This window comes from Salmo salar, chromosome 01 (assembly GCF_965601325.2).
Source record: "Salmo salar chromosome 01, fSalSal1, whole genome shotgun sequence".
Classification (NCBI taxonomy): domain Eukaryota; kingdom Metazoa; phylum Chordata; class Actinopteri; order Salmoniformes; family Salmonidae; genus Salmo; species Salmo salar.
This window is the reverse complement of record NC_138291.1, coordinates 17210433-17234900: the sequence shown is the minus strand read 5'-3', so window position 1 is coordinate 17234900 and position 24468 is coordinate 17210433. Positions and strand designations below refer to the sequence as shown.

Genomic DNA, 24468 nt, shown 5'->3' with positions numbered 1-24468 from the left:
ATTTAATCTAGACAGTAAACAAAAAAGTTGTTTGACCTTAACCCGTTCGGCAATTTCATTGGTCTAATGAAAGCTTCATGCCGCCAAAAAACTGATCACGTCACAGAATGTGTTTTTTTGAAAAAAAAAAAAATTGAAAGCGGGAAAAATCCATATATTAGCCGCGTCATTGTTTAAGCCGCGAGGTTCAAAGCGTGGGAAAAAAGTTGCGGCTTATAGTCCGGAATTTACGGTACTTTGAATTTCCTAAACTAAGCATTGCCTGCTCTGATGATTCTCATGTACATGTGGACAAGGCCCTCTAGATTTGTTATTTTCAGGCTATTTGCTTAGAGTTACATTTCTTCTAGTGTCATTATGTTGAGTCATGCAATTCTGTGTGAACAGTAAACACACATACACAAACACACCTGAGGGCGAGTCAAGCTCCACCCCGACCCACACGCCCTCGGCGAACTCAGTGTTGCCCACGTAGCGCACTGTCCCGCCCTTATTGGCTCCCACCGTCACGCACACCCCCTCTCTCAGCCAATCAGGTAGCACGTAGTCGCAGCCGCCATCCTCATCGTCCAGGACGATTTCCAGTCTCTCCAGACTCCCTTGTCTTCCTCCTCCTCTCGCCTCCACTTCCTCCCCCAGGATGCGCTGCTGGAACGACTTCAGGTCCGACGCCGACACCCTCTGTATGGAGAAGGGCTTGTTGCCTGTGGTGACGCTGTACCCGGGACCTGTGGTGGCCATTTTGTTGTCATACTGAGGAGAGGCAGCAGTAACACCGTTCCGTTCAGCTCGCTGCTGCTGCTGGGTTCTGGGTAACGTAGTTTCAGGAGCATCAATCCCCTTTAGACCCACCCCTGCATCTAGGAGGGTGAGGGAGGAGGAGGGGCGGAGGGGGGTGGCAGGGTGGTCACCAGCAGCGCTGGCTGAAGCCTCGGTCAGGGTTGCCGTGGAAACACTAGTGGAGAAGTAGCCGCTGGAGGCCTCGCTGATGGGGCTGAGGGAATAGTCATGCTGGGAGGACAGAACAGGAAGAGGGGCTTCGGTGGACTCTGACCACCTGTCATTGGTCAGGGCCGGGATAAGGGCGGTCCTCCCTACCTTAGCAACCTACGGGGAGGAATCGCGGCAATCACACCACAACAGGAATTTAAGAACTCCAACAAACTTAAGACTGACTGGAGCAAACCAGGACATCATGATGCCAACACAATTATCAATATCATAATGATCATCACCACCATCTTCATCATTATCATCACGAGATCCTCAGATCCCCTAGCTTACTACCAACCATAGCTTCATATTACAGTCAATACACTGTCTCAGCCTGGAGAGTTGTTGTAAACTAACTGATTTCAACTAATCAACTACAACTAGACTGATCTCTAACAAACTACAACTCCCAGTGACCACAAGAAGTTGAAAGGACGTCTTTTTAAACATATTTTTAACATCTTGCGCTCATAGGGAACATTGAACAAGGGGGAGCAGGCAGGAGGAGAGTTGAAAAGAGATGACAGACTGACAGAGGGTTCTTACCGATTCTATCCGGATCCTGCTGTCTTCAGGCCCCGTCGTCTGCATGATGATACGAGGCATGTGCTGCCAGGAAGAGAGAGAAACACAATTATTGTTCAAATGATTGAATTTTCAATTATTCACTGAAATACATGAGTATTGTCTCACATTGTCCATAACTTTACAAGTTAATGTAAACATTCAAAAGCTCAGTTGATTATATTCAGCTCTTGACAAAAATGGTTTTAATCCCCAACATTTCTTTCTAAATCCATAGTGGAATTATCTATCTTTAATGACAAACAGATGGTGGTATTACTAAAGATATCGTATTTATGGAAATTAAATAGCAAGCTTAGTATAACCTACATCCAGTGTTCAGCGACTTTTGACTTCATTATATATGGCCATAACTAACTCAGTGGCATGTGGTTTGAGTGTCTGCCCTGAGATTGGAAGGTTGAGAGTCAAACCAAAAACAGGCAGTGAGCATTAAGGAGATAGATTGGGGGAAAGGCCCTGTCAGTTTTTTGTTCTTCCTTTACCTGAAGGCTTGGACACGCCGAGAGCACTCAGCACCTCTGAAAAGAGTGCCGGCCCTTAATTTGAAAAAATGTGTGCAAATCGATTCTACATGTAGAAACAGTCAAAATGTCCACCGGCTGGTTTGGGCTGGGCGATATGGCCTAAAAACCACCCCCAAATTGTTTTACTTTTAGCCGTGCATTCGGAAAGTATTCAGACCCCTTCCCTTTTTCCACATTTTGTTACTGTAATAGGAATTTTAATGTTTGTGCTTTTCTTATAACCAATTTCTGTGTTCATGCAAGTGACTGACTGAACAAATCCTCACTATCAGTAGCTGCAATTTGGCAGTACGCCCAGACAATGTGGCAGTACGCCCAGACAATGTGGCAGTACGCCCAGACAATGTGGCAGTACGCCCAGACAATGTGGCAGTACGTCCAGACCTTGTTTTGAGAACGAACTACAGATATCTCAGTTTCAAGGTCTTAGCTTAGAGAGAAGAAGCCTCGTGAGGTATTGGTCTGTCACATGTTATGAACCAGTATTGGTCGGTCACATTAATGAAACAAAACGGTAATGATGAATTAATGATGCTAAATCATGCAAATATAACTTGTCTGTGTATAGCCGTACATAACTGCTGGGACTGCCCCGGCAGAGCTCCTGATTGACGTGTACTATGGTGCATTGTGGTGGACAGACGCTCTCCAGCACACTGACAAACAATGATTCATTTAAGATCAACTTTGAGTGACCTTGTGTAAGAATTTTCACAACATTACCTTACAGCCTTCTTCTAAAATGGATTCAATCGTTTTCCCCCCTGATCAATCTACACACAATACCCCATAATGACAAAGTGAAAACAGTTCAGAAATGTTTGTTAATGTATATTAAAAAAACGGAAATACCATATTTACATAAGTATTCAGACCATTTGCTATGAGAATCGAAATTGAGCTCAGGTGCATCCCGTTTCATCCTTGAGATGTTTCTACAACTTGATTAAGTCCACCTGTGGTAAATTCAATTGATTGGCGGCACACACCTGTCTATATAAGGTCCCACAGTTAACAGTGCATGTCAGAGCAAAAACCAAGCCATGAGGTCAAAGGAATTGTCCATAGAGCTCCGAGACAGGATTATGTCGAGGCACAGATCTAGGGAAGGGTACCAAAACATTTCTGCAGCATTGAAGGTCCCCAAGAACAGTGGCCTCCATCATTCTTAAATGGAAGAAGTTTGGAACCACCAATACTTTTTCTTGAGCTGGCCACCGGCCAAACTGAGCAATCAGGAAGAAAGGCCTTGGTCAGGGAGGTGACCAATAACCCGATGGTCACTGACAGAGCTCTACAGTTCCTCTGTGGAGATGGGAGAACCTTCCAGAAGGACAACCATCTCTGCAGCACTCCACCAATCAGGCATGTATAGTAGAGTGGCCGGACAGAAGCCATTCCTCAGTAAAAGGCACATGACAGCCCACTTTGAGTTTGCCAAAAGGCAGCTAAAGGACTCTCAGACCATGAGAAACAAGATTCTCTGGTCTGATGAAACCAAGATTGAACTTTTTTGCCTGAATGCCAAGCATCACATCTGGAGGAAACCTGGCACCATTCCTATGGTGAAGCATGGTGGTGGCAGCATCATGCTGTGGGGATGTTTTTCAGCGGCAGGGACTGGGAGAGTAGTTAGGGTCGAGGCAAATATAAACAGAGCAAAGTACAGAGAGATCCTTGATGAAAATGTGCTCAGGACCTCAGACTGGGATGAAGGTTCACCTTCCAACAGGACAACGACCCTAAGCACACAGCCAAGACAAAGCAGGACTGGCTTCAGGACAAATCTCTGAATGTCCTTGAGTGGCCCAGCCAGAGCCCAGACTTGAACCTGATCAAACATCTCTGGAGACCTGAAAATAGCTGTACAGCAACACTCCCAATCCAACCTGACAGAACTTCAGAGGATCTGGAGAGAAGAATGGTGTGCCAAGCTTGTAGCGTCATACCCAAGGCTAGAGGCTGTAATCACTGCCAAAGGTGCTTCAACAAAGTACTGAGTAAAGGGTCTGAATACTTAAGTAAATGTGATTTAATTTCTTAAAACCTGGTTTGCTTTGCCATTACGGGGTATTGTGTGTAGATTGATGAGGGAGGAAAAAATACATTTTAGAATAAGGCTGTAATGTAACAAAATGTGGAGAAAGTCAAAGGGTCTGAATACTTTCCGAAGGCACTGTACCTCACCCCCTCGGTCCTTATTGCTTAATAATAGCACTAAACCGCTCTATCCCCAGTCTGTCTTCTGAGAGGGGTTTGTCTAAAAGCATATTATACAAGTGTGTTTCATCTGGAAGCTGAGTAACATTCACTGGTCTAGATGGGACTTCCTCTGAATGCCCTAAATCCCATCTCCACTTTCCTCTGCTCAAATGCAGATGATGATGGGTCTCATTGTGATAGCAGCACTTGGTAAAAGGCCTGATGGACAAAATAAAAATGGAAATACAGGCTACACTGAAAATAAGGCATGGATTACAGCAATGGTTTGAGGCAGAGGATGGGGAGACGGTGAACTATAGTGGATTATAGACTCACATCGACCATCCAGTTTCTCTGGGCTCCCAGTTACTGACTGGTGTTGTGGCTAGAAACAGGGTTTGGTTTATTTGGTGTATCACAAGAAAATGGGAAAGGATTCAATGGGGTTACAAGATAAAAAAAAGGAATGACTTATTTTAACCAAGGTCAAAAGGTCACTGGGGTATGTGCATCCTACCTGTAGAGAGTGGGGCGAGGGGCGTAAGGGCTCCTTCTTGTCCTCGCGGGCAGGGAACAGGGACTTGAGCAGCTTGGGCATCTGCGGCACCAGGGCTTTGACTGAAAGATAAGAGGCAGCAAGCCCTGAACGACCTGAGGGGAGAACCGGTGAGAGAGGAGGAGGAAAGGGAGGAGGAAGAAAAGATGAGGAGCAGCAGGAATAAAAGATGAAGAGGAAAAGAGGATGGTGAGGAGGATTGGAAGGTAGGGGAAGTATGAGAGGAAATGACATTGAAAAAAGACACACAATGAAGAAAATGGCTGGACCAGGTCAGAGAGACAAGACAAAGAATTGATTAAAATAACTGAAAATAATCAAATAAACATGATTTTAGCATGTGATAACATATTATAATCTCTGGATTATAATCATAAAAGACTGCAAATTAATCTGAATGATTAACTGTCATTGGCCACACTCACATTCATTACAATGACATCACTACTGAGAAAGTGAGATCAAAGAAAGAAAAAACAGACAATATGACTACTGTATGTAACACACTTAAAACGGTTGAGAAACGAGACAACACTAGTAGACACGACAGACAGAACCAAAGGTCTACTGCACAGAAAAGACAGATGACAGGAGGAGAGAGAGGGGAGAGAGGTAGAGAGAGGGGAGAGAGAGGAGACAGGTAGAGAGAGGGGAGAGAGAGGAGACTGAGGTAGAGAGAGGGGAGAGAGAGGAGACTGAGGTAGAGAGAGGGGAGAGAGAGGAGGCTGAGGTAGAGTCAGCCAGTCAGCAAGGCCAGGTTAGTACAGCAGTCTCAGGGGGAGAAAGGTAGAGAGAGCAATGGAGCAGGGGGAGAGGAGAGGAGGAGTCAGGCTCTTACCTTGCTCTGGGTCCTGGATCTGGTTCTGTGGGGGAGTAGTAGGGGGAGGGGAGGAGTCAGGCTCTTACCTTGCTCCGGGTCCTGGATCTGGTTCTGTGGGGGAGTAGTAGGGGGAGGGGAGAGGAGGAGTCAGGCTCTTACCTTGCTCTGGGTCCTGGATCTGGTTCTGTGGGGGAGTAGTAGGGGGAGGGGAGAGGAGGAGTCAGGCTCTTACCTTGCTCTGGGTCCTGGATCTGGTTCTGTGGGGGAGTAGTAGGGGGAGGGGAGAGGAGGAGTCAGGCTCTTACCTTGCTCTGGGTCCTGGATCTGGTTCTGTGGGGGAGTAGTAGGGGGAGGGGAGGAGTCAGGCTCTTACCTTGCTCTGGGTCCTGGATCTGGTTCTGTGGGGGAGTAGTAGGGGGAGGGGAGAGGAGGAGTCAGGCTCTTACCTTGCTCTGGGTCCTGGATCTGTGGGGGAGTAGTAGGGGGAGAGGAGGAGGGGCGAGGCAGGGTGTGGCTAAACTGGGGCGAGGTCATGATGTCCTGCTGGCTCTCCCAGCGAGTCTGGCGCAGAGAAGACAGAAAAGAACAGCAGAGGGAGGTTAAAGATGAGAGGAATGATCTGTGTACTTTGGCATGTGGGGTTGTTCAGTTTGAGTATTAACAGTTACACAGCTTCAACAGGGTTGTACTGACCTTGTTGTCGTCCAGATTGCAGTCAGAGGACAGGTCCTGTCTGCTGCCAGACAGCTGAAGACGACAAGGAGAGAGAGGGAGGAAAAAAAGACTAATGTCATGACCTCATTGGCTTAAAACTATTCAATAAATCAATAGGACCCAGTAATACCCCAACAGAAGATGTGCCATTTACCCTGTGGACACTGGGGGAGCTGAGACTGCGTCTGTTACCCTTCCCTTTGCCTGCCAGGTGCTCCTTCACCGCCACTTCCTGCACACACACACACACGAAATAAGCAACAGTACCATTAATACAAATGTGTGTTAAGCATGTGAACAGCGTTTCCTGGTGACCCCAAGGGGTTCACATGTAGTTTTTTGTCCTAGCACTACACAGCTTTTTCCAATAACCAACTCATCATCAGCCTTCGATTAGTTTAATCAGCTGTGTAGTCTTGGGACAAAACACTAAATGAGCACACCTTGGACCGAGTTTGGGAAACACTGCTGTAGATAGTCCTAGTGTGGTATGTAGTGACCTGTCGTAGTCGGTCCAGAGTGAGGATGTTCTCCACAGCCAGGACACTGCGGAGGTATTTCTCTATGGCCGCCTCGTTGTCGGCCGACTTGGGGTTCTCTGCGCTGGCGGCTAGACGAGCTAACATCTCCCTGTCCTCTGAACCCTGGGCATCCTGAGAGAGAGAGTTAGTAGAGCTGACAAAAAGACAGACTCGATCTCAATTGCAAAAAAATCTCTTCCCTTCATATGCACTGGTTGGAAAACACTACTTGACAGATGAAAACAATAAGTGGCGCCAAGGGTATCATTAGGTTGGCATTTCACCTTCTTCATATCAGTGCAACGAAGGAGAGGACGTGAGGAGAGGACAGACAGACAGTCGAGAGCTACAGGGGTTGTAGTAAATCACTACCAAAAAGAGTGATTTCCCTCCCGTCACACCCTCACCCCGGGGATGTTGGAGACCACCTCGAAGGTGACCCCACAGCCGGGGATGGTGGAGCGCGTGGACATCCTCTTCAGGAAGTTCTGAGCGAAGCCCTGTCTGCCGGGGTTCAGGTTGACACAGATCCGTTTCCTCAGCACCAGCTGCATGTCTGCCGGGTGGCTGAGCTGCACCACGCAGCGCACCGTCAGATAAACCCTCTGCTCCGGGCACGCTCCACCGCGGCTCAGCTGGGGACACTGGTGCACTGTGGAGTCCCACGATGCCTCAGCTTTTACCTAGTGGAAGGGGTGGGGATACAGGCTCGTGTTCATTAAGGACGCAAAATTCCAGTAACTTTCCCAAAAATTCCCAGGTTTTCCAGATATCCTAGTTAATGGATTTCAGATTTCCTGCTGATTCCAGTAATGTTCCAATTTGTAGAAAATCTGGAAATATTGGGAACGTTAACGGAATTTTGCAAGGGACCATATTGGTGAAATAAGGGTGGGGGGATTAGGTTTTGGGTTTCCATTGCAAAGTGTTTTGCTACGCCGTGCCCTGATGAAAAGGACCCCTGGAGCTCACCTCTTCATCATAATGTTTGACGATCTGCAGGTCGAAGAATTCTTCCTCGTCCTCTCCGCTCAGAGTGGCGTCCCAACCTCCAGCCTCCGGGACCTCCAAAGCATCCTGGGAACTGAAGTCATCCGCTGGAGAGGAGAGAGAGATGACGAGGATGGGGGAGAGAGAGAGGGGGAGGTGAGAGAGATGACGAGGATGGGAGAGAGAGAGGGGGAGGTGAGAGAGATGACAAGGATGGGGGAGAGAGAGAGGGGGGGGGTGAGAGAGATGACAAGGATGAGGAAGAGAGAGAGGGGGAGGTGAGAGAGAGGGGGGGTGAGAGAGATGACGAGGATGGGGAAGAGAGAGGGGGAGGTGAGAGAGAAGACAAGGATGAGGAAGAGAGAGAGGGGGAGGTGAGAGAGAGGGGGGGTGAGAGAGATGACGAGGATGGGAAGAGAGAGAGGGGGAGGTGAGAGAGAAGACAAGGATGAGGAAGAGAGAGAGGGGGAGGTGAGAGAGAGGGGGGGGGTGAGAGAGATGACGAGGATGGGGAAGAGAGAGAGGGGGAGGTGAGAGAGAGGGGGGGAGGTGAGAGAGAGAGGGGGGGTGAGAGAGATGACGAGGATGGGGAAGAGAGAGAGGGGGAGGTGAGAGAGAGGGGGGGAGGTGAGAGAGAGAGGGGGGGTGAGAGAGAGGGGGGGGGTGAGAGAGATGACGAGGATGGGGAAGAGAGAGAGGGGGAGGTGAGAGAGAGGGGGGGAGGTGAGAGAGAGAGGGGGAGGTGAGAGAGAGGGGGGGGTGAGAGAGATGACGAGGATGGGAAGAGAGAGAGGGGGAGGTGAGAGAGAAGACAAGGATGAGGAAGAGAGAGAGGGGGAGGTGAGAGAGAGGGGGGGGTGAGAGAGATGACGAGGATGGGAAGAGAGAGAGGGGGAGGTGAGAGAGAAGACAAGGATGAGGAAGAGAGAGAGGGGGAGGTGAGAGAGAGGGGGGGGGGGTGAGAGAGATGACGAGGATGGGGAAGAGAGAGAGGGGGAGGTGAGAGAGAGGGGGGGAGGTGAGAGAGAGAGGGGGGGGTGAGAGAGATGACGAGGATGGGGAAGAGAGAGAGGGGGAGGTGAGAGAGAGGGGGGGAGGTGAGAGAGAGAGGGGGGGTGAGAGAGAGGGGGGGGGTGAGAGAGATGACGAGGATGGGGAAGAGAGAGAGGGGGAGGTGAGAGAGAGGGGGGGAGGTGAGAGAGAGAGGGGGAGGTGAGAGAGAGAGGGGGGGGTGAGAGAGAGAGGGGGGGGTGAGAGAGATGACGAGGATGGGGAAGAGAGAGGGGGAGGTGAGAGAGATGACAAGGATGAGGAAGAGAGAGAGGGGGAGGTGAGAGAGAGAGGGGGGGGTGAGAGAGATGACGAGGATGGGGAAGAGAGAGAGGGGGAGGTGAGAGAGATGACAAGGATGAGGAAGAGAGAGATGGGGAAGAGAGAGAGGGGGAGGTGAGAGAGAAGAGAAAAACTTGAGTTAAGCGTGAAAGTGAGGATTTTAATAAATGACTTGTCACTAAACCAGTCAGAGATATTATAACACTCAACAAGGAAAACTTACCACTGAGGTCCAGGAAAAGAACAGGGGTATGGGCCTCCATTCCAGGTAGAGGGACCCTAAAGACAAAAATGTACACAAGATTCCCTTCCTGAACAATATTTATATATAGAAAAAAATATCATTTTACATTAAAGTTTAGAACCAACTCTCCCACACACACTCTCTGGTCTCTCACCACTCTGCAGGAGCTCCAGGGATGCCGCTCCCAGCTGAAGGCACCATGACGGCGTTCCTCTCCTCGGTCAGTGTCAGGCGCCATTCCAACAGCTGGGCCTCCCTCTCCACGTCATCCTCTGTCTTCTCTGTAGAGGGAGCACAACAATGTCAAAGTCTATCTTCCTCAATTCCACACAGACGTTCACCCAGACGTTCACCCAGATGTTCACCCAGATGTTCACCCAGATGTTCACCCAGATGTTCACCCAGATGTTCACCCAGATGTTCACCCAGATGTTCACCCAGATGTTCACCCAGATGTTCACCCAGATGTTCACCCAGATGTTCACCCAGATGTTCACCCAGATGTGTAAGCAATCAGAACATGACTACCTTCCCTAACCAGAGGAATCTGTTTCCTGCCACCACTTCCTCTCCCTCATTTGCTGTGCCTTTTGACCTGCTGCCCAAACGCTACTCCAGTAAAGGCAGTTATACTTCCTCGTTCCTCCACTACACACTGACTGCAGTGTGTGTGTGTGTGTGTGTGTGTGTGTGTTAGTTACCTGGCTTGCTGACCAGGGTCTGGAGGTGTTGGTCCAGGTACTCCTGTCTCTTGGTGAGAGCCGTCAACCACTGACGACGCAGACGCTCCAGATCACGCTCCTATTGGACAGAACGCACACACCGACGACCAATCAGAGCGAGAATAACAGGACCAATCAACCGGAGCGAGTGCAGGAGGGAAACCGGTCAAAACAATCACACAAAAAAACAAGACAGACATGACCAATCCATCACAGATCCACAGAAACAGGCACATGCATTGTAGCATCCTCTTCATTGGAGTCGTCTGATTTGATCAGATACAGCGGGGATATATGAAAGAGATATTTCAGTCGAGACAAGACAGTGAAAAGTGTTTACCTGATAGCTGTCCATCTCATCCCCCTCCATCTGTGAGACAAACAAAATACACAATTGTATTAGTCCAGAACAGACATATCGTAAATGGCATTCACAGCCATTGCCATCTTCCTGCATAGTAATGTACAGAGCATTCGGAAAGTATTCAGACACCTTCCTTTTCACAATGTTACGTTACAGTCTTATTCTAAAATGGATTAAATGTTTTCCTCATCAATCTACACACCTGACAGAGCTTGAGAGGACCTGCAGAGAATGGGAGAAACCCTCCAAATACAGGTGTGCCAAGCTTGTAGCGTCATACCCAAGAAGACTTGAGGCTGTAATCACTGCCAAAGGTGCTTCAACAAAGTGCTGAGTAAAGGGTCTGAATACTTATGGAAATGTGATATCAGTTTTTCATTTTTAATACATTAGTTAAAATAAAAACCTGTTTTTGCGTTGTCATTATGGGGTATTGTGTGTAGTTTGATTAAATTGTTTTTTTCCTTCATCCATTTTAGAATAAGGTTGTAACGTAACAAAATGTGGAAAAAGTCCAGGGGTCTGAATACTTTCTGAATGCACTGAATCTGCATAGGTATGTGTCCGTGTGTGTTACCTGTACGGGTTCGTTGTTGGCCTTGGCCTGGCGTGTCTGTCTGATCTCCACACAGCCCACAGACACGGCCAGCAGCACCTCTGCTATCAGCGGCATCGTCCCACTGTCCTGCACAGACTTCACCTCCACCTGCAGACGTCTGGACTGGCCCTGGGGGGGGATAGAGGGAACAACAGATTAGACATGTCTTTGGGACTGGCCCTGAGGACTGGCCCTGGGGGGGGGGGATAGAGGGAACAACAGATTAGACATGTCTTTGGGACTGGCCTTGAGGACTGGCCCTGGGGGGGGGATAGAGGGAACAACAGATTAGACATGTCTTTGGGACTGGCCCTGAGGACTGGCCCTGGGGGGGGGATAGAGGGAACAACAGATTAGACATGTCTTTGGGACTGGCCCTGAGGACTGGCCCTGGGGGGGGGATAGAGGGAACAACAGATTAGACATGTCTTTGGAACTGGCCCTGAGGACTGGCCCTGGGGGGGGGATAGAGGGAACAACAGATTAGACATGTCTTTGGGACTGGCCCTGGGGGGGGGATAGAGGGAACAACAGATTAGACATGTCTTTGGGACTGGCCCTGGGGGGGGGATAGAGGGAACAACAGATTAGACATGTCTTTGGGACTGGCCCTGAGGACTGGCCCTGGGGGGGGGATAGAGGGAACAACAGATTAGACATGTCTTTGGAACTGGCCCTGAGGACTGGCCCTGGGGGGGGGATAGAGGGAACAACAGATTAGACATGTCTTTGGGACTGGCCCTGGGGGGGGGATAGAGGGAACAACAGATTAGACATGTCTTTGGGACTGGCCCTGAGGACTGGCCCTGGGGGGGGGGATAGAGGGAACAACAGATTAGACATGTCTTTGGGACTGGCCCTGAGGACTGGCCCTGGGGGGGGATAGAGGGAACAACAGATTAGACATGTCTTTGGGACTGGCCCTGAGGACTGGCCCTGGGGGGGGGATAGAGGGAACAACAGATTAGACATGTCTTTGGGACTGGCCCTGAGGACTGGCCCTGGGGGGGGGATAGAGGGAACAACAGATTAGACATGTCTTTGGGACTGGCCCTGAGGACTGGCCCTGGGGGGGGGATAGAGGGAACAACAGATTAGACATGTCTTTGGGACTGGCCCTGAGGACTGGCCCTGGGGGGGGGATAGAGGGAACAACAGATTAGACATGTCTTTGGGACTGGCCCTGAGGACTGGCCCTGGGGGGGGGATAGAGGGAACAACAGATTAGACATGTCTTTGGGACTGGCCCTGAGGACTGGCCCTGGGGGGGGATAGAGGGAACAACAGATTAGACATGTCTTTGGGACTGGCCCTGAGGACTGGCCCTGGGGGGGGGATAGAGGGAACAACAGATTAGACATGTCTTTGGGACTGGCCCTGAGGACTGACCCTGGGGGGGGGATAGAGGGAACAACAGATTAGACATGTCTTTGGGACTGGCCCTGAGGACTGGCCCTGGGGGGGGGGGATAGAGGGAACAACAGATTAGACATGTCTTTGGGACTGGCCCTGAGGACTGGCCCTGGGGGGGGGGATAGAGGGAACAACAGATTAGACATGTCTTTGGGACTGGCCCTGAGGACTGGCCCTGGGGGGGGGATAGAGGGAACAACAGATTAGACATGTCTTTGGGACTGGCCCTGAGGACTGGCCCTGGGGGGGGGATAGAGGGAACAACAGATTAGACATGTCTTTGGGACTGGCCCTGAGGACTGGCCCTGGGGGGGGGATAGAGGGAACAACAGATTAGACATGTCTTTGGGACTGGCCCTGAGGACTGGCCCTGGGGGGGGGATAGAGGGAACAACAGATTAGACATGTCTTTGGGACTGGCCCTGAGGACTGGCCCTGGGGGGGGGATAGAGGGAACAACAGATTAGACATGTCTTTGGGACTGGCCCTGAGGACTGGCCCTGGGGGGGGGGGGATAGAGGGAACAACAGATTAGACATGTCTTTGGGACTGGCCTTGAGGACTGGCCCTGGGGGGGGGATAGAGGGAACAACAGATTAGACATGTCTTTGGGACTGGCCCTGAGGACTGGCCCTGGGGGGGGGGATAGAGGGAACAACAGATTAGACATGTCTTTGGGACTGGCCCTGAGGACTGGCCCTGGGGGGGGATAGAGGGAACAACAGATTAGACATGTCTTTGGGACTGGCCTTGAGGACTGGCCCTGGGGGGGGGATAGAGGGAACAACAGATTAGACATGTCTTTGGGACTGGCCTTGAGGACTGGCCCTGGGGGGGGGATAGAGGGAACAACAGATTAGACATGTCTTTGGGACTGGCCCTGAGGACTGGCCCTGGGGGGGGGATAGAGGGAACAACAGATTAGACATGTCTTTGGGACTGGCCCTGAGGACTGGCCCTGGGGGGGGATAGAGGGAACAACAGATTAGACATGTCTTTGGGACTGGCCCTGAGGACTGGCCCTGAGGAGGAATCAACACAAAATAGAACATTAGTGGTGAAAACAGCTGGGCCTTCCTCCTCTTACTGACCCAATCAACAATTCAGTTGGTGGACTTGACGCTTTTTCTTCTCATTGATTCTAATGTGTGTATTGTTGTGTTCCTGGTGTAAATATGTATTGGATTGTCTTTTTCATTCTGAGGTAAAGGACAATTTGGAATTCCTGATTAAAACATGAAAAAGACAGACAGACGCTGTCCCGTAGCGTGTAACACCTACCTGTCGCAGTTGGAATATACCTCCTGTGCGTACGTCTCTGGCAGGTATGACCTCCACAGGCATGAAGTCTCCGTTCTCGTTGATCTCCAACACCTGGATCCACATCTCCAGACGACGTGTTACCTCGCTCCACCTGTAGGGGGAGACAGACAACACCAATATGGAATTTAGAAGGTTGCTTTCATGTGGAACTGGAACCTCTGGCATGTGTGTCAGTGTCAACTTCTGCTGTGTGTACCTGTCCCGTAGGGTGCGTTTACCTGTCCCGTAGGGTGCGCACACGCGTTTACCTGTCCCGTAGGGTGCGCACACGCGTTTACCTGTCCCGTAGGGTACGTTTACCTGTCCCGTAGGGTGCGTTTACCTGTCCCGTAGGGTGCGCGCGCGTTTACCTGTCCCGTAGGGTGCGTTTACCTGTCCCGTAGGGTGCGTTTACCTGTCCCGTAGGGTGCGTTTACCTGTCCCGTAGGGTGCGCACACGCGTTTACCTGTCCCGTAGGGTACGTTTACCTGTCCCGTAGGGTGCGTTTACCTGTCCCGTAGGGTGCGTTTACCTGTCCCGTAGGGCGCGTTTACCTGTCCCGTAGGGTACGTTTACCTGTCCCGTAGGGTGCGTTTACCTGTCCCGTAGGGTGCGCGCGCGTTTACCTGTCCCGTAGGGTGCGCGCGCGCGTTTACCTGTCCCGTAGGGTGCGCACACGCGTTTACCTGTCCCGTAGGGTGCGCACACGCGTTTACCTGTCCCGTAGGGTGCGTTTACCTGTCCCGTAGGGTACGTTTACCTGTCCCGTAGGGTGCGTTTACCTGTCCCGTAGGGTGCGTTTACCTGTCCCGTAGGGTGCGCGCGCGTTTACCTGTCCCGTAGGGTGCGTTTACCTGTCCCGTAGGGTGCGTTTACCTGTCCCGTAGGGTGCGCGCGCGTTTACCTGTCCCGTAGGGTGCGCACACGCGTTTACCTGTCCCGTAGGGTACGTTTATCTGTCCCGTAGGGTGCGTTTACCTGTCCCGTAGGGTGCGCACACGCGTTTACCTGTCCCGTAGGGTGCGCACACGCGTTTACCTGTCCCGTAGGGTGCGCACACGCGTTTACCTGTCCCGTAGGGTACGTTTACCTGTCCCGTAGCGTGCGTGCGTGCGCGCTTACCTGTCCCGTAGCGTGCGTGCGTGCGCGCTTACCTGTCCCGTGGCGTGCGTGCGCGTTTACCTGTCCCGTGGCGTGCGTGCGCGTTTACCTGTCCCGTGGCGTGCGTGCGCGTTTACCTGTCCCGTGGCGTGCGTGCGCGTTTACCTGTCCCGTGGCGTGCGTGCGCGTTTACCTGTCCCGTGGCGTGCGTGCGCGTTTACCTGTCCCGTGGCGTGCGTGCGCGTTTACCTGTCCCGTGGCGTGCGTGCGCGTTTACCTGTCCCGTGGCGTGCGTGCGCGTTTACCTGTCCCGTGGCGTGCGTGCGCGTTTACCTGTCCCGTGGCGTGCGTGCGCGTTTACCTGTCCCGTGGCGTGCGTGCGCGTTTACCTGTCCCGTGGCGTGCGTACGCGTTAACCTGTCCCGTGGCGTGCGTACGCGTTTACCTGTCCCGTGGCGTGCGTGCGCGTAAACCTGTCCCGTAGCGTGCGTGCGCGTTTACCTGTCCCGTAGCGTGAGTGCGTGCGCGTTTACCTGTCCCGTAGCGTGAGTGCGTGCGCGTTTACCTGTCCCGTAGCGTGAGTGCGTGCGCGTTTACCTGTCCCGTAGCGTGAGTGAGTGCGCGTTTACCTGTCCCGTAGCGTGAGTGCGTGCGCGTTTACCTGTCCCGTAGCGTGAGTGCGTGCGCGTTTACCTGTCCCGTAGCGTGAGTGCGTGCGCGTTTACCTGTCCCGTAGCGTGAGTGCGTGCGCGTTTACCTGTCCCGTAGCGTGAGTGCGTGCGCGTTTACCTGTCCCGTAGCGTGAGTGCGTGCGCGTTTACCTGTCCCGTAGCGTGCGTGTCTTGGCTTGTATGATGCTGAGGTCCCAGAAGGCAGGGTTCCTGCCGGAGTCAGCCTGTCCGGCGGCAGCCTGTCTGTGTCCGTACACCTCCATGGCCACAGCCCCCTCTGTCAGATACTCTAGAAACTCCTCTGTTACAGACACACCCATCTCCTATAGGGGGAGAGACGGAGAGAGAAACAGAATTAGAAAGGGCAGAAAGAAGAGCATAAAAAACCAAGAGGTGAATTAGCAGAAAACAGAGCATAAACACACTGTAAGAAGACTAAGAAGATAGGAAGGGTCCTAATACATAGCCTGGTTAAACTAGACTGAACACTGTGCTCACCACTAGTTAACCCTGATTCATCCTGGGCTATTAGAGCTATCTGCAACATGACTGAGATGTGCATTTATTTTATATCCTGCTGGATTTTTTAACATTGTTGCTTTTACAATACAAGTACTTTTACCATGCTAATATGCCAGTAAAGCATTTTAAATTGAATTGGATGTCTGACCTTGCAGCTGTCAAAGACCACCATGCAGTGAGGGTCCTTGCTGCTTGGGGACGAGGCAGAGGGATCCACCTCTGGGGCCACGATTACAGGCTCCGCCTGGTCCCAGAACGAGTATTGGCAGAAGACAAAGTTGGAAAGGTACTGGGGGAGACCTGTTGCCTGAAGAATCTTGATCTGGAGAGAGAGAGGGAGAGAGGGAGAGAGGGAGAGAGAAAGGGAGGAGGAGAGAGAGGAAGATAGGGAGGGAGAGGGAGGATATGATTAAATATGATTTGAAAGAGAACAAGCAAACTATATTGCTTGGCATTCCAGAAGAACTACATAAAACAAATGACTTTCCTGTGTATGTGTGTATTCTATGAGTGTTCAAAACGGACTCACCATGCAGACCAGTTTCCTCTCCTGCACCTCTCCGTCGGGGCTGGTCTCATTGTCCTCTCCGCCAGCCATGCTGTCCTCAAACCCCCCCGCAACTCTCACCACCTCCACGTGTAACCTCCCAACCACCTACAAGACAACCAACGCCTGGATGAAACATCATAAGACGATTCATTCTCTGCTGCATCATTCTCTGCTGCATCATCACATAGCGACAACGTGAGGTTTTCATTTCAGCACATCACCAAGACACCTCGTTCATCCAAACAATCGACTCAGGACAGTCGTCAATCTAGATGACGATTAGTTTTATCAGTGCTGGGTTGGAACAAGTTGGACATTAGGCCTGGGCGGTATACTGTATTTTACTATATACCTGTTTTGATGCACGGACAGGTTCTTACTTTACCTTCTATAACGGTATTTGAATGTTTGTTAAATGTGATAGTTTACTCCGCTACTTGAGCTCTCTCCCTCCCTCCCTCCCTCCCTCCCTCCCCCTCTCCCTCCTAGTCCCACCCTGTCACTCAAGGAGCACATGTTGCTTGACCGCTAGACACTTCCGTCAGTCAGCGTGGTCCATGCAGCACATGTTGATGACAACGATGTTGTTTCCACTTTGATCTTAATATTAATCCACAAGCGTTCTATAACTACAATGCTAATTTGTGTTTCTTACATCTGCAAACAGCTAGTTTGACTTTTCTTAGCAAGTTGAGCTAAATCGTGTTAGCCACTAATGCTAATCAGTAGTTAACTGGCTAGCTGATAAAAGTAGTGAGTCAGAGCAAACGTAGCTAGCTAATACAGCCTGATACCAGCGCTGGTGGAGGCTTAAATCAACACGTTGTTTGTGCAACAGTATCTTCTAAATCAAAGAGGAATAGGCTAAGCATGAATATGTTGGCTATATGAATACAGATTTAATGTAGCCAAAGATTATAGGGTCCCCTAGGAAACACTGAACATCACTTTGGTTTCGACCCTGTCACAATAACTCATCCATGGCTTTTTCAAACAGCGTATTCAAAGTGCCCACTATTATTTATACTCTAACTATAGAATTATTATAAACATTATATTTCCATGTTTCCAAAAGTTCTACTCATTAAGTAAATGTACAACTTTTATTAATCAAAAACATAAAATACCATCAACAATTTGAAAAATACCATATATATGATATGATACTTTGGCTATATCGCCCAGCCCTATTGGATATCACTGGTTGAGAAACAGGGTTGTGTTCATTTGGCGACTAACAGAATAAAACAGACAAACAGGGAGGAACTACCTGAACTTCTCCAATAGGAAATGCTTCTTTTTTTAAATTCCATTTCAAAAAAGTTCTGCTACGCTGTGTCTCTAATGAATACGACTTTACCTCCCCCTTCTGATTGATGATGGGTACTGCGTATTGCAGCTTGACGTCATAGAACAGACAGGACAGGAAGACATTGGCTACGCCGATCAGACTGTGGTTCTCCTGCTCATCAAAGAATGGGTCGGCACGCTTAAAGTAGGAACGCATCACCTGGAGAGGAGGGAGAGAGAAGAGAAATGTGATGAGATCCTACATGGAGCCCTTACAGTACGTTTTAACTGAAGATGTGGGATTCCATTCATTTTCAAAATCGGGCGTTTCAAGCAAATACTCCACGATAAAGCCAATCGATTAACCAATCGAAGCTCACTATAGGCTTCCAGACCCTAGTCGATTGGCTGTTGATACCTAGCATGCTTGCTAGCACCACCTTACATGGCGTTTGTGTACATCTGAATGGACTAGACTCTCAAAAACAATGATTTGTCATCTTCGTTGTAGTCCAAGTTCACAGCACCACACTCCAACAGCGACACTGGTTGGACAGGTTACCATACACACCCATTCACCCACACTCACTGGGTTGTCATCGTCGTACTCCTTCCATTCCTGGTACAGTTCTCTCATGTCCACCAGTCTGTTCTCCATCTTCTCCAGAGCCCAGATCTGCTTCCCTTTCCCCTTACGCCTCACCTGCACCGCAGGCTCACTGAGCACTGCATCACGCTGCGAGGAGGGAGGGAGGGAGGACACAGGTGGTAAGGGTGTGTGTCTCTATGTGAGAGAGAGAGAGAGAGAAATAGAGAAGCGACACACTGCACCAGGTGTGTGTGTGTGTGTGTGTGTGTGTGAGCATGCTAATACTCGTGTGTACCTTGCGGTTGGCATTGAGGTTAGCAGCAGGTATCTGCAAGGTGACTCTGTACTCGGTGCGTTTGTCCAGCTCCTCTGCTATGAAGCCAGCCTCCTGCACCAGCAGGTTAGCTCTCACTATCTGCTCCCTCAGCTTACGTAGGCTCCGGGTCAACACCGCCTCTCTGAGGGGGGAATCATCGTCAACATCTCATTCAAACTGTACACACACACCATCCACCCCCAGCCACACATACAGCCCATCTCCCCAACCCTGTGTTCCACACCCTCCCTCTCACCTCTCCTCGCTCCACTGCTTCAGCCTGCTCTGTGCGCTGGGTGAGTTGGACATGCTGAGTCTCTCCAGGCTGCGGTAGTGGGGCTGTCCCGGCCTGTCAGCCTGGCCCTGTGATTGGCTGGGGGCCATGCCTGTCTGTCCTACAGACGGTCTGTCCGGGTGCAGCCGTCGTCTCAGCTGTTGCAGCTCCTGTTCATACATCAGCCTTTGTCTCTCCAGTGCCGAGCGCTTCTCCTCCTCGTGCTGCCTCTCTAGAGACTGGAGCACTGCCTGCATGGGGTCTGAAGGTGACGGACAGGGACGAGAGCCAATCAAGGACGGGGGATCCGGATAAGCAATCAATCGTGATTCATATGCGGTGTGATGGACAGAAGTTGCAGTCAATCAGTGATTCTCAACATGTTATTTGTTTCTGAAGGGCACATTAGTTCTCCCTTCCTCCTTTCCCTCTCCTTAATACACATCCCTCTCGTCGTTGTTTGTAAGGACCTGTGTGTGTGTGTGTGTGTGTGTGTGTGTGTGTGTGTGTGTGTGTGTGTGTGTGTGTGTGTGTGCTCACCGTTGTTGCCCAGGGCCTTCATCATGACCTCTGTCTGGGCGAACTCGTAGGAGAAGGAGACCTCGGAGGAAACCTCACTGTTGGTGTCTCCGTCGCCTTCCAGCTGTTCACTACTGCTACTGTTCTTCATCAGGCCTCCCTCACCCTCCTCTTCCTCACCACCACCCCGCGACCGCCACTTAGGCAGGTTGATCCTGTGGGGAAGAGAGGAGGAAAGGGGAGAGAGAAGGAGGGGGGAGAGAAAGGGAGAGGAGGGAGAGAGATGCGAGGGAGAGAGAACGATCCAGGGGTTTCAGTAATACGGTGAATATCCAGTATAACAGATGAATTGTTTTCAAACCAGCACAAGTAGCTGAGGGAGACATTGTGATTTGCAGTATTGTCAGAACTGTCACAAGACACACACGTGTGCACACACCTGAAGAAGTGGTTGTTTCCCCACAGGATGCGGTCTCCATGGTGGAGCTGCTGAGGGCTGGTGCAAGGAGAGCCGTTCACACACGTTCTGTAACATAACCACATCATAAAAACATGAACGCTTAAGAACACACGTTCTGTAACATCAATAAATTAAACCACAAGAAGATTACCATACAGTTAGCTCCTTCAAGCAGGCAGTGGCTGGTGGGAGAAGCTATAGGGCTCATTGTAATGGCATAAAAACAGATGTTTGATGAGTTTGATTCCTTTCCAGCCATTACAATCAGCGCGTCCTCCTATATCTCCCCCCACCAGCCTCCTCTGCAAGCAGGCCATGTAATCCCTAAGGGCCTAAAGGCAACATGACATCATCCTTATCTGGAAGCAGGGAAGTCATGAGGTGAGGAGTCACAGTGGGCTGACCAGGATCATCATCCTGATGATGTGGACGTTGAGATGATGACTAAGCTGGTGAACCGTGACTCCTTGTGGGGTGCGAGGTGCCAGCGGGCAAAATATGACATTTTTTACAACCAGATTTCAACCTGTTGGTTGTAGAGACGCTATTTGACCTAGTTTTGCCCCACTGGGAATTGTGATGATGGAGACGAAGAGTAGTGTTCTATACGTACCTTGAGTTCCTGTGAGGAGTGAGGACCACCCGTTGGTCAGCTGTGATGTCTATGATGCAGTGTTCAGCCTGAATACCCATCCCACACAGCTGAATGTCCTGGGAGTCTGCTGAACCAACCTTAGTGTGCTCCTACAGTACACAACAACACATGATCACACACAATGTTACAATGGTGTGTGTGTGTGTGTAAGCATACGTGCATGCACCATTGTGTGTGCGCGTACCTTCAGGTAGTAGACCAGCAGTTCGTTGAGAGCGGGGTCAGCGTTGAGGTTGACTAGAAAACACTTGTCTTCTCCCACTCTGATGCCAGACGACTGCAGAGAGATGCCCAGGGACTCCAACTGTTTCTGCCGCTCCTACAGGCCATACAACAGAGGAACTATTGATCCAGCCTCCAGACTCCAGTTAATTAGGGCACACTTTTCAAAACGGTGTGCAACAGAAAATGAAATAAAGCATTTCTTATTGGACAATTTCAGAAACTCCCCGTTTCAGACGGTTGTCTTCTATTTCGTGCCTAATGAACACAACCCAGGACAGAATGTACAAAGGTGTGTTGTGTACCTGTGCGATCTCCTCCGTCTTGCGTAGCTTCTCCTCCCAGGTCACGGTCATCTCCTGGATGAGTTTTTCAGACTCCTCCAGCCTCTCCTTCAGCTCTGGGGCCTTCATAGACTGGATAGGAGACAAGAAAACACTCTTTCCATCTCTACAAGCAGGAAATATGTAGAAGTCCATTTCACCGATGTTCTGGTTAAAAAGGCTTCATACAACCAAATTACAACCAACAGGTACCTGCTACAATCAGATGAAGACATTGTTTTCTGGATGCAAAAAAAACATCCTTATACGACCACAACGCAACCTTAACGTGACCAGATTTGCCAGCTGGTATAGCCAGGCTCTTTCTCCACCATCCATCCTTACCCTGGACTGTCAGTTGATCTCCCTCTTCCCCCTCTTTCTCTACCCCTCTCTACCTCCCCCTTTCTCCCCCCAACTCTGCCTGTGTCAAGCTGGTCCAGTAGTTTCTCCCCCTCCTTCCTTTCCTCCCCCCCACCACCTCTACCAGCTGGTCCCGTAGTTTCTCCCCCTCCTTCCTTTTCTCCCCCCCACCACCTCTACCAGCTGGTCCAGTAGTTTCTCCCCCTCCTTCCTTCTCTCCCCCCCCCCACCTCTACCAGCTGGTCAAGTAGTTTCTCCCCCTCCTTCCTTTTCTCCCCCCACCTCTACCAGCTGGTCCAGTAGTTTCTCCCCCTCCTTCCTTCTCTCCCCCCCACCACCTCTACCAGCTGGTCCAGTAGTTTCTCCCCCTCCTTCCTTCTCTCCCCCCCCCCACCTCTACCAGCTGGTCCAGTAGTTTCTCCCCCTCCTTCCTTTTCTCCCCCCACCACCTCTACCAGCTGGTCCAGTAGTTTCTCCCCCTCCTTCCTTTTCTCCCCCCACCACCTCTACCAGCTGGTCCAGTAGTTTCTCCCCCTCCTTCCTTTTCTCCCCCCCACCACCTCTACCAGCTGGTCCAGTAGTTTCTCCCCCTCCTTCCTTTTCTCCCCCCACCTCTACCAGCTGGTCCAGTAGTTTCTCCCCCTCCTTCCTTTTCTCCCCCCCACCACCTCTACCAGCTGGTCCAGTAGTTTCTCCCCCTCCTTCCTTTTCTCCCCCCCACCTCTACCAGCTGGTCCAGTAGTTTCTCCCCCTCCTTCCTTTTCTCCCCCCACCTCTACCAGCTGGTCCAGTAGTTTCTCCCCCTCCTTCCTTTTCTCCCCCCCACCACCTCTACCAGCTGGTCCAGTAGTTTCTCCCCCTCCTTCCTTTTCTCCCCCCCACCACCTCTACCAGCTGGTCCAGTAGTTTCTCCCCCCCCTTCCTTTTCTCCCCCCACCACCTCTACCAGCTGGTCCAGTAGTTTCTCCCCCTCCTTCCTTTTCTCCCCCCCACCACCTCTACCAGCTGGTCCAGTAGTTTCTCCCCCTCCTTCCTTTTCTCCCCCCCACCTCTACCAGCTGGTCCAGTAGTTTCTCCCCCTCCTTCCTTCTCTCCCCCCACCTCTACCAGCTGGTCCAGTAGTTTCTCCCCCTCCTTCATTTTCTCCCCCCACCTCTACCAGCTGGTCCAGTAGTTTCTCCCCCTCCTTCCTTTCCCCCCCCCCCCCACCTCTACCAGCTGGTCCAGTAGTTTCTCTCCCTCCTTCCTATTCTCCCCCCCCCACCTCTACCAGCTGGTCCCGTAGTTTCTCCCCCTCCTTCCTTTTCTCCCCCCCACCACCTCTACCAGCTGGTCCAGTAGTTTCTCCCCCTCCTTCCTTTCCTCCCCCCACCACCTCTACCAGCTGGTCCAGTAGTTTCTCCCCCTCCTTCCTTCTCTCCCCACCACCTCTACCAGCTGGTCCAGTAGTTTCTCCCCCTCCTTCCTTTTCTCCCCCCCACCACCTCTACCAGCTGGTCCAGTAGTTTCTCCCCCTCCTTCCTTCTCTCCCCCACCACCTCTACCAGCTGGTCCAGTAGTTTCTCCCCCTCCTTCCTTCTCTCCCCCCCCCCACCTCTACCAGCTGGTCCAGTAGTTTCTCCCCCTCCTTCCTTTTCTCCCCCCACCTCTACCAGCTGGTCACATAGTTTCTCCCCCTCCTTCCTTCTCTCCCCCCACCACCTCTACCAGCTGGTCCCGTAGTTTCACCCCCTCCTTCCTTTTCTCCCCCCCCACCTCTACCAGCTGGTCCAGTAGTTTCTCCCCCTCCTTCCTTTTCTCCCCCCCACCACCTCTACCAGCTGGTCCAGTAGTTTCTCCCCCTCCTTCCTTTTCTCCCCCCCCCCACCTCTACCAGCTGGTCCAGTAGTTTCTCCCCCTCCTTCCTTTTCTCCCCCCACCACCTCTACCAGCTGGTCCAGTAGTTTCTCCCCCTCTTTTCCTTCTCTCCCCCCCCCCACCTCTACCAGCTGGTCCAGTAGTTTCTCCCCCTCCTTCCTTTTCTCCCCCCACCACCTCTACCAGCTGGTCCAGTAGTTTCTCCCCCTCCTTCCTTTTCTCCCCCCACCACCTCTACCAGCTGGTCCAGTAGTTTCTCCCCCTCCTTCCTTCTCTCCCCCCCCCACCTCTACCAGCTGGTCCAGTAGTTTCTCCCCCTCCTTCCTTCTCTCCCCCCCCACCTCTACCAGCTGGTCCAGTAGTTTCTCCCCCTCCTTCCTTTTCTCCCCCCCACCACCTCTACCAGCTGGTCCAGTAGTTTCTCCCCCTCCTTCATTTTCTCCCCCCACCTCTACCAGCTGGTCCAGTAGTTTCTCCCCCTCCTTCCTTTCCCCCCCCCCCAACTCTACCAGCTGGTCCAGTAGTTTCTCTCCCTCCTTCCTATTCTCCCCCCCCCACCTCTACCAGCTGGTCCCGTAGTTTCTCCCCCTCCTTCCTTTTCTCCCCCCCACCACCTCTACCAGCTGGTCCAGTAGTTTCTCCCCCTCCTTCCTTTCCTCCCCCCACCACCTCTACCAGCTGGTCCAGTAGTTTCTCCCCCTCCTTCCTTTTCTCCCCCCCCCCACCTCTACCAGCTGGTCCAGTAGTTTCTCCCCCTCCTTCCTTTTCTCCCCCCCACCACCTCTACCAGCTGGTCCAGTAGTTTCTCCCCCTCCTTCCTTTTCTCCCCCCCACCACCTCTACCAGCTGGTCCAGTAGTTTCTCCCCCTCCT

General features: G+C 51.4%; 1 protein-coding gene across 9 annotated transcripts in view; it reads right to left on the bottom strand.

The window, feature by feature from the left end:
- LOC106567792 (kinesin-like protein KIF13B) overlaps window positions 1-24468 on the bottom strand; it is an 82362-nt gene that overhangs the window by 5425 nt on the left and 52469 nt on the right. For 5 of the 9 annotated variants that reach the window (XM_082968461.1, XM_082968517.1, XM_082968489.1 and 2 more), the window contains exons 13-39: window positions 21359-21469; window positions 21016-21150; window positions 20790-20920; window positions 20156-20242; window positions 19738-19931; window positions 19180-19459; window positions 18903-19065; window positions 18608-18754; window positions 18089-18238; window positions 16708-16833; window positions 16327-16500; window positions 15807-15979; window positions 13863-13995; window positions 11148-11297; window positions 10547-10576; window positions 10186-10285; window positions 9639-9765; window positions 9464-9519; window positions 7891-8015; window positions 7326-7601; window positions 6898-7050; window positions 6552-6629; window positions 6377-6430; window positions 6130-6244; window positions 4825-4958; window positions 1540-1602; window positions 411-1107 (exon numbers count right to left, since the gene is read on the bottom strand). In XM_082968461.1, coding sequence (XP_082824587.1) covers window positions 411-1107; window positions 1540-1602; window positions 4825-4958; window positions 6130-6244; window positions 6377-6430; window positions 6552-6629; window positions 6898-7050; window positions 7326-7601; window positions 7891-8015; window positions 9464-9519; window positions 9639-9765; window positions 10186-10285; window positions 10547-10576; window positions 11148-11297; window positions 13863-13995; window positions 15807-15979; window positions 16327-16500; window positions 16708-16833; window positions 18089-18238; window positions 18608-18754; window positions 18903-19065; window positions 19180-19459; window positions 19738-19931; window positions 20156-20242; window positions 20790-20920; window positions 21016-21150; window positions 21359-21469 — 4162 coding nt within the window. Of the gene's footprint in view, window positions 1-400; window positions 1108-1539; window positions 1603-4824; window positions 4959-6129; window positions 6245-6376; window positions 6431-6551; window positions 6630-6897; window positions 7051-7325; window positions 7602-7890; window positions 8016-9463; window positions 9520-9638; window positions 9766-10185; window positions 10286-10546; window positions 10577-11147; window positions 11298-13862; window positions 13996-15806; window positions 15980-16326; window positions 16501-16707; window positions 16834-18088; window positions 18239-18607; window positions 18755-18902; window positions 19066-19179; window positions 19460-19737; window positions 19932-20155; window positions 20243-20789; window positions 20921-21015; window positions 21151-21358; window positions 21470-24468 lie in introns of all 9 variants that reach the window. The other 4 variants (XM_082968563.1, XM_082968544.1, XM_082968577.1 and 1 more) reach the window with 4 other exon arrangements.